The sequence below is a fragment of the Montipora foliosa genome, chromosome 3 (assembly GCF_036669935.1).
Source record: "Montipora foliosa isolate CH-2021 chromosome 3, ASM3666993v2, whole genome shotgun sequence".
NCBI classification, from domain to species: Eukaryota; Metazoa; Cnidaria; class Anthozoa; order Scleractinia; family Acroporidae; genus Montipora; species Montipora foliosa.
The window spans coordinates 41,219,548-41,229,547 of NC_090871.1; the positions used below are offsets into that span (position 1 = coordinate 41,219,548).

The 10,000-nt window shown below is 41.0% G+C and overlaps 1 protein-coding gene and 1 pseudogene across 1 annotated transcript in view; one reads left to right on the plus strand and one right to left on the minus strand.

Annotated features, from left to right (window-relative positions):
* Positions 1–3,537: 3,537 nt before the first annotated feature.
* On the minus strand, positions 3,538–4,240 carry LOC137995862 (uncharacterized; annotated as a pseudogene).
* Positions 4,241–9,413: 5,173 nt separating this feature from the next.
* The window catches only part of LOC137995863 (craniofacial development protein 2-like), a 687-nt gene continuing 100 nt past the window's right edge, over positions 9,414–10,000 (plus strand). Inside the window, exon 1 of the mRNA XM_068841327.1 lies at positions 9,414–10,000. This exon is cut by the window's right edge and continues 100 nt beyond it. Within this exon, the coding sequence (XP_068697428.1) occupies positions 9,414–10,000 (587 nt within the window).

Consider the following 10,000-nt stretch of genomic DNA (forward strand, 5'->3'; position numbering starts at 1 on the left):
TTTGTGTTATGTTTCTAGCCTTTGTTGATGGATATCTACACCGTCAGGAGACGTCCAGCCGAGAATTTCTGAATCGGCTTAAGCTCCTCATGATATCTATATCCTCGGATATTCCCCAGTTTTAGCTGGGGAATATTCGCCCACTTGACGCGTTTAGACCAATCGTGCGCTAGCGAAAATATTTGATGGATTATAATCACCGAATCACTTCGCCTTCGGCGAATAATTGTTAATTATTGAAATCCAAAAAGAAAATTTGGGGTAACCACGCATTTTTCGAAGATAATTAATCATGCAACAATATTTGTAAAAAGCTTTAAAATACAAAGCAAGTATGGCGTTCTTTTCCAAATTGAAGCTTAATTATCTCTGAAAAATGTATGGTTACCCTCAGTTTTCTTTTTGGATACCAAGAGCACTTACTAAGTTCTGCTTTCTCCGCATAGTTTTGAACCGCGCAAAAATACCCCTGTATTAATAAGCATCACCCATAGGAAATCCGAGTATCTCGAGATGTGCAGAACGTATGCGCAATAACAATCGTAGGCACCGTCCTTAATTACAAAGAATAACTCCGAGTCACAACTTCCAGCTACGACATCGGCGTAGCGTCTACGGTCCATTTTTATTCTCAACACGTGCGCGTAGAAAAGTAAAAGTGAAATCCGAGCAGCATAACTAGTATAAAGTATAAAGTGTGTTACTGGTCCTTAGGGGTCCAGGAACAGCCTCCTATTGTTTTGTTATCATCTCATGCTTTTCTTCCCTAATTACTACTTAAGAGCTTCTGCCTGAGAGACCGGGGCAGACTTGGAAATGAAGGTCGGCCGATTTCGCTTAAAATTGGTACACAAAGTACTTATGTCGACTTATGTAATATGCCAAAGTTTCAGCTTCAACGACGTTTTTTTAGCCGAGTTCTGGATATCAGCCCCTCAGGGGTCCCCAGAGGCTGATTTTCAGTGCAATTTTGGCCACTTTTAAATCTCTCTTTTAGCAACATGAAATTAATTTCAGGCAAAAACAAAACCATCTTTGTAAAGCCCTATCCTTAGGCTTTTATGGGTGAGAACATTAGCTCATGGAAATTTTTCGCTAGCCTGTGGCTGTTATCACAACTTGGTCATAATTGAAGCATATGGGAAGCAACCGGAAATGGCCTGTTTTTCAGACCAAATATTTTCCATGCCCATGTTTTATATCTTGAGGTCTTAGTATCCCTGCAAAGTTCAGCCCTTAGTTTAGTAATATCAAGAAAAAAATACTAAGGTTGAGGCTTTTTACTAAGAAAAAAACTTACGAGAAGATGGCTAACCAGGCCACTTCCGGTTAAAGTTTCAACAAAGCGTGTCTGCAAAAATCAGCCATTTAATTTCGATTATCTTTTTTCCTTCCAAGTTATGGTTAAAAGAGACCCTGAAGTTAATTGTCACCGAAAAGACTTGCCGTTAATAAGAAATTTTTATGTGATTGTTTTAGGACCGATCAGATAGTGGTCGGACAGCGGTTATAAATTTCTTGGAAGAAGTCTTGAAAATAACGGACAATAGAGCCGCTGCGAAAACTCTTTATTTACCTAACAACACATCTCTTGCCGGTAAATCACAATGCAAAATTGCATCTTTTTCGTCCAAACTGCAATGTTAAGTCTATCTCCTTTGTTCAACTCGTTCAACGTATCACGTCTGTGGCCCGTAGTAATGAAGCGCTAATTAAATCAGGATATAAGCAAGCTTTGTAGTTCCATTCAGTAGTACTATAACCCACCTGTTTGGGCTTTAATATTTTCTGAAGAAAAAAGAACTTATCGGTCTCTTTAAATGCAACCACAACATCTGTCGTGACACTACTTGAGAATCGTTTTGGACCTTTAAGAAATTTCGAATATAGTTAAAGCTAATCGTTTAACACAAATTGCAGTCACTCTACCAGTCTCAGGGCCACCCAACGTCCAATTTGCTGTAAAATGTATTATTATACCCCAGTTAATGAAAATAAATGTTATTAAGGCATTTTCACGTGTTTTTCAGTGTTGCTGGGAAAACAATATCTGTTCCTTTTTCCCAGCAAGACACACAAGAAATTTCCCAGCCAGCTAGATAAATTGGTTGGTTTCCCAGCCAGGAATTCCCAGGCGCTTTCAAATCCCTCGATCCAAAACGACCGAACAAAAGCGACAAAACCGGGACAAAACAGGCGGTAATCGCCCTGGAGGGCCATTATGCATGCTGTAGGTGATAAGGTAAGTCGTCACAAGGCCTAGTGCCCGCTTGTACCTGCTGGAGCTTAAATTGGTTACTGCTCTTCTTTCCTGGACAGGATAATAATCACTGGTGCCCATTTATACATCTGGGTGGAGAAAGGCACTGTTAAAGAAAATTGCCTTCCCAAGACGACATGTCAACGCCCTACTAACCAGGACCGCCCGATCCAGAGTCTAGCCCGCTAACGCGCTATGCCAGTTCCTTTTTGTGTAGAATCCGAATGTAATGTGGACTTTAATCTTTCCTAAATCAAGAAAATGCATCGGGGAAGAAATAAATGGCCAGCACTTTCAAAAGAAAGTGGACACCTTGCCGGCTGCTTTGTTTATTTGCGAGAAAAGAAACTATCTGCAATAGTTGATTTAGGACAGATTAAAGTCCACATTACATCCGGATTCTACACAAAAAGGAACTGGCATAGCGCGTTAGCGGGCTAGACTCTGGATCGGGCGGTCCTGGTTAGTAGGGCGTTGACATGTCGTCTTGGGAAGGCAATTTTCTTTAACAGTGCCTTTCTCCACCTAGATGTATAAATGGGCACGAGTGATTATTATCCTGTCCAGGAAAGAAGAGCAGTAACCAATTTAAGCTCCCCCAGGTACGAGCGGGCACTAGGCCTTGTGACGACTTACCTTATCACCTACAGCATGCATAATGGCCCTCCAGGGCGATTACCGCCTAGGTTGCTTCTTATTACCGAAACCAGAGTTAAGGGTCCGCAATTTAGTGTGAGTCCATAAAGACTTACTTTTTCATGTGATCTACAGCTACATTTGATAATAAAAATTAACGGTAAAAAACTACGACGTTTCGAAGTCTCCATGACCTCATTATCAAGTAGAATGTTAAAACTGATGTAAAATTGTAGCTCTTATATACAAATAAAATGTGATAAGCTTCATTAGAATAATGAGCGTTCATTGTTATTGGTGTTTAACGTGTCAGTTCGTGCAGTATATGTTTAAATAAATACTTTTGCACGTATTGAGTCAGACTGCGTGTTTAGCTTTGGTTTTCGTTCGCGAATGAATTATAACATTTCGTGAATTAGGCAGTCCATTTTCCCGCAGCATTTCTTGAGAACAGAAAACATTTCCTCTAGGCTAGTGAACGCTACGCCGTCGGCTTCTTTCAGATGCTTGCCAATGACAGAGGCTTTATGTTCTTCTATGCGTTGATGAAGATGGCGTGTGGTATAACCGATATAATCCGCATCGCACGAATCACATTTGAAAATGTAAACAACGCATTGGTGGTTAATTAAAGTGGGCTTCTATTCTTGTATCTTGAGCTTTTCCTCGATCTTACGACTCGTAAAAACTGGTTGTAGGTCAGTTCCGATTTTTCGGCCAAGATCTTTCAGCTGATGTCTTGCTGTGTCGGCTGATTTTTGGTCTTTAAATGGCAAAGTTATTCTGACCGGTTTTGGTGTAGCCGCGTCAGTTTCAGTTGGAATTTCATGACGGCTTTGGAACGTAAAACTCGTGTACCCGGCGATAGCTGAGTTGATGAGTTTCACTGGGTACTTAAGCTTGGTAAACATCTGCTTGAGATGTTGGCATTCCTTCGTAAAAGATTCTTTCGTTGATGACAGGCGGTAAGCTCGGTTCAGCATTGTATTCAGCAGAGATCTTTTGTACCGCTGATCGACATGGCTCTGGTAATGTAAGAGCAGTCCTGTATCAGTTGGTTTACGATATACGCTTGTTGTCAGGTAGCAACCCGCTTTTCTCGATCATCATACCGAGGAATGGAAGCTTGTTGTTTTCAGCAATTTCCATTGTGAACTGTATAGCAGGATGGCATTCGTTCAATGTTGCAAGGAAGGCTGTTGCGCCTTGAGTATTCGGCATCGTGGCTAATGTGTCGTCGACGTACCTTTTATAGAAACTTGGTAACTTGTTGTTGCGATCCAGTTGTTCTTCAATGGAGCACAGGAAAACGTTTGCCATAAGGGGTCCCAGGGGCGAGCCCATGGCCACACCGTCCACCTGCTCATAAAGTTGACCGTCGAACTGAAATAGCTGATCTTTGGTTGCTATTCTTAAATGTTCGGTAAGGCCTGTCTTTGTGAGGTTGAGACCATGCGTTTCATTAAACCAGTTGCAGCAGCTACGGGTGCCATAAAAAACCCCAAGTCCTTAAGGGCTCAAAGAAAGCTGAAATATTTTATTTCCCAAGTTGCCAAAACAGTAGTCTTTGCCGGAAGGATAACCCACTCCACCCCTGTCCTATCATTGGATATATATGCAGTATGGATGCCACCATGGATCTGTGCTGTTTGAGAAAGCAACAAAAGGAAAATACTGATAGAGAGAGAGAGAAAGAGAAAGAGTGCTCGTGAGTAATCTTCTAGCAATTTAGCGGATTGGCGGCGAAAACGGACCGTGTTGGACGTCGTTATCAATCATTTACAACATACGTGCGCCATTTACACTGGGGCACTGGGTATGAATAAATATTCAGTAAACAAATCATGCCATTGAGGTTCTCATACAAGTTCTATCATAATCGTTCTCTGCAATATCAAGGAGACGAATCTGCACGAGAAAACAACTGAATTCCAAGTCAGTCATAGCCAGCAAACTACAATGACCTCGTCACGTACGGTATTAATCGACCTGTGTATATCTAACTGGCAACGACGCACTTGCGACCAATTTATCGCTGGGGCTAAAGTTTCTAATGTTACCTCACTTTTAAGGGATTGTAGGAAAGGGGCATGTCTGTAAAAGTGAAGCCAGGTAAGCGTTTTTTGTAAGTGAATTTATCCAGACACTTTGCAAATAGACTGGAAGAGTGACTGCAATTTAGCTTTAACTATCTTCGAAATTTCTTAAAGGTTCAAAACGATTCTCAAGTAGTGTCACGACAGGTGTTGTGGTTGCATTTAAAGAGACCGATAAGTTCTTTTTTCTTCAGAAAATATTAAAGCCCAAACAGGTGGGTTGTAGTGCTACTGAATGGAACTACAAAGCTTGCTTATATCCTGATTTAATTAGCGCTTCATTACTACGGGCCACAGACGTGATACGTTGAACGAGTTGAACAAAGGAGATAAACTTAACATTGCAGTTTGGACGAAAAAGATGCAATTTTGCATTGTGATTTACCGGCAAGAGATGTGTTGTTAGGTAAATAGAGAGTTTTCGCAGCGGCTCTATTGTCCGTTATTTTCAAGACTTCTTCCAAGAAATTTATAACCGCTGTCCGACCACTATCTGATCGGTCCTAAAACAATCACATAAAAATTTCTTATTAACGGCAAGTCTTTTCGGTGACAATTAACTTCAGGGTCTCTTTTAACCATAACTTGGAAGGAAAAAAGATAATCGAAATTAAATGGCTGATTTTTGCAGACACGCTTTGTTGAAACTTTAACCGGAAGTGGCCTGGTTAGCCATCTTCTCGTAAGTTTTTTTCTTAGTAAAAAGCCTCAACCTTAGTATTTTTTTCTTGATATTACTAAACTAAGGGCTGAACTTTGCAGGGATACTAAGACCTCAAGATATAAAACATGGGCATGGAAAATATTTGGTCTGAAAAACAGGCCATTTCCGGTTGCTTCCCATATGCTTCAATTATGACCAAGTTGTGATAACAGCCACAGGCTAGCGAAAAATTTCCATGAGCTAATGTTCTCACCCATAAAAGCCTAAGGATAGGGCTTTACAAAGATGGTTTTGTTTTTGCCTGAAATTAATTTCATGTTGCTAAAAGAGAGATTTAAAAGTGGCCAAAGTTGCACTGAAAATCAGCCTCTGGCGACCCCTGAGGGGCTGATATCCAGAACTCGGCTAAAAAAACGTCGTTGAAGCTGAAACTTTGGCATATTACATAAGTCGACATAAGTACTTTGTGCACCAATTTTAAGCGACATCGGCCGACCTTCATTTCCAAGTCTGCCCCGGTCTCTCAGGCAGACGCTCTTAAGCTATTACTGATCTTGCAACACTTTATAAGTGAGCCAAAGAAATATTTTGTTATGCCCAGAGCTACTTGTAGCAAACAAACGACGGCTCCGGAAAGCGTAAATTCCTCCTGTCAGTCAGTACCACAATTAGAGATTTTAGAGATTTTTTCTTAATCAAGAACAAGCCTGCCTATGTACATATCTTAAATACCTGTTGACCTACAATTTAATCTTTTCATTATTAGGAAGATTATAAATTTCAATTATGTCAGTAGTTATTAGCTTAAAGTTCACTTGTTTAGCGCTTCAAGTTTGGTGAAATTCTTTCAAAATTTGCCGGATTCTCAAATGTAAAACGATTCCAATTTTGACATTTTTAACAGCGAACAAGCAAGCTTGACATTATATATGCTTGTCAAATAGGATCAAAATGTCGAAATGTTAATATACATGTTCAAATTTCGATATGTATGTCCAGATCAAAATATAAATGTCGAAATGTCAATATTTATCTCCACTTGCAATATATGTGTCCACAGTTTGCAAACTGATATATATCCAAGTCGATGTATGGATCTCGTTTTATATTGCCTCCTTTTAATGTATTTTTCTACATATCTATCGAGGCTGCAGTGTCGACATATATTTCGGCGTGTGATCTTATGCAAATAAGCTGACCCGTATCCCGAGAAGAACGAAAGCGAGGCTGTACCAATCAAAAACATGGCGGCTCAATGGATTCCAAATGTTGATGTCTTCTTCGAATCTCTTGTCCGTGTGATACACGGCGCCAGAAGTCAGTTGTCCACTGATGATATAGATAGCGCAGTATTCTGGTGTCGTCAAATAGACGAGTAAGAACAAACAGTAACGCTATTACTGCAGGGGTGCAGGGATGGCGCAGTGGTGAGAGCACTCGTCTCCCACCAATGTGGCCCGGGTTCGATTCCCAGATTCGGCGTCATATGCGGGCTGAGTTTATTGGTTCTCTACTCTGCACCGAGAGGTTTTCTCCGGGTATTACGGTTTCCCCTCTCCTCAAAAACCAACATTTGACTTGATTTACTTTCATTGTTAATTTCAGTTTATAGTGTCCCCAATTAGTGCTCCAGCGCTAGAACGACTAGACACTTAAATAAAATTCCTTCCCTTTTTACTGTCTAGAGTAGCGAAATCAAGGCCCGGTCAAGAACCTTTCATTCGAGATCTGCAGATGTTAACTGCATTCATAAGAAATCTCAGAGACGTACTCGATTCTCGGACCCTTCGAGGAGAATTTGAGGTTGATGGGCTGGGAAAGCCCAAGTGCTTCCTATTTTCCCGATTTGTCCCCGACCATCCCAGATTATCGCATGAATCTCGAAGGGATGAGTGCAATATCGTTTTTTTCAAGTGAAATTTACTGTGGAATTCACCAGTTAGTCAATGAATTTTTCTTGAATCGCACGAGTTTTAGAAGAAAACAAAGAAATCCTTAGCAAGCAAACGAAAAGGAAAAAAGCCGTTTCAGAGTCAACTGTCAAAATGCCATCGAATAGGAATTACGCTAAACTTAGAAATAGACATACTAGATCGTAATGTGACAGATCGTTAGGAAACTTTGTCAGTTGAAGGTCAAAAATTAGAGTTTTATTGATGTACTTTATTCCACTTTGTCTCTGAGAACGAGATCATTCACATTTTGATTTTTCCTCATTGAAACACGCCAGCTTGGCTTGGAACAAGAATCGACAAAATACGGCAACCAAGAAAGGACAAACTTCAAACAAGATCTCCAACAAATTACCTGCACATGCCTTAAACAAACTTCTGAAGGAAAAGAAAGGAAAAGAATTTTATTTAAGTGTCTATCCATATCATCAGTGGACAACTGACTTCTGGCGCCGTGTATCACACGGACAAGAGAATCGAAGAAGACATCAACATTTGGAATCCATTGAGCCGCCATGTTTTTGATTGGTACAGCCTCGCTTTCGTTCTTTTCGGATACGGGTCAGCTCATTTCCATAAGACGACACTGCAGCCTCGATATATATGTCGAAAAATACATTAAAACGAGGCAATATAAAACGAGATCCATACATCGATTTGGACATATATTTTTGCAAACTGTGGACACATATATTGCAAGTGGAGATAAATATTGACATTTCGACAATTATATTTGGATCTGGACATACATATCGAAATTTGAACATATATATTGACATTTCGACATTTTGATCCTATTTGACAAGCATAATTATATTTCGGGGGTAACATTCCACGTTCATTCACGAGAGGAGGAGGTGCGCGCACGAAACAGTCTGTAAAGAAATAGAATAGCGTGTCGAGGCCTACTGTACAATATTACCAAAATCGGCTAAGAAAAGAAAGTGGTTGAAAACAATGGAAAAACATATATCCTATATCTACCTACCTGGTTTAAACTATGCCCATAAAGTGTATTTTGCTTTAACTAAAATTTAATCAAATGAGGCGCACGTTTCCAGTTCATTTACAGCAAGTTTCCATCCTTTTTCGCTGAAATTTGGCAAGAATGTTGTCCGATAATGTGGCAAAAAAACCGTTTAATCAAAATTCCCCTACACGGGGAGGGGCAGTGGCTAGGCCCAGCTTGGAGCCGATCTAGAATGGAGAAGTAGGACGCCTCCTTCCCTCCACTAGTCTGGGTGCTCACCTTGGGCAAGTGACAGCACACCCTGAGCCTCCCCTGCCTGAGTTACGGCGTGTATGCCCATCAATCTGGTGAATACCCATAGGTGGTGCTTCCTGCTTTATTCTCTTGTTACAGGAAGAAGCTACTGACGCCGCTTGTGTCATAAAATGGGGGTGAAGAGAGGATCTCATCCCAGCTCGGCCCACAGTATTCACTTGAGGTGTGGCGACCCTTGTGAATTATAAGCTTTGTTAGACAACCACAATGAATTCATTAGACTCAGCAAATCTTATACTTCCAGCTCCGGGAGTGAGCCGGAACTCTGCCAGCAATACTGAAGCTAGGCGATCTTCAGATCATCAGAATGACGACGTATCCGTTAAACATGTTTCATGGGGGAAAACGTCTGAGAACAGCAGATGTTTGCAGGCCCTTCTGCGTTGTAAGAAATTTCTATTCATTGCAACATGCAATGCAAGCACCTTAAGAGATGAAAACAGAGTGTTGGAACTAGAGCAATGCACTCAGCACCAAGGCATAGAAATACTTGGAGAGCAAGAACATCATATCATTCATGATGACCCCATTGAGTTTAGAAAGGTCTGTTCCAGATATTTGGTTACCTCTTCAGGCTGGAGAAATGAAGCACAAGCATCCCATGCAAGGTGGAGTTGGACTTCTGCTAGCGGGTCAGAAAGCAAGAAAAGCTCTACTGAAAGCCAAGCGAATCAGCAAAAGAATCATGACGGCTGAATTTAATGGCAATCCTCAGACTACTGTGATTGTTGTTTACGCACCTACCAACTGTGCGGATGAAGTTGAAGTCGAGGGATTTTATAACGACACGAGTAATACCCTGCAGGATGTCCCAGCGCACAATTTTCTTGCTTGTATTGGAGATTTCAATGCAAGATTAGGGCCGGATGTAGTTCCATTCACATATCATGTTGTAACTAACAGAAATGGAAAGTACCTCGTAGAATCAGTATTATCAGAGCACAGCCTGATAGTAGCTAACATTTGGTTTCAGAAACGACCAGGAAAACTGTGGACCTTCACAAGTAGGATAGGCTCGCTGCGGCAACTCGATTACATATTAGTGCGCCGAAAGTGGAGGAACAGCGTCCAGGATGTTGAAGCTTACAACACATTCAGCACAATGGG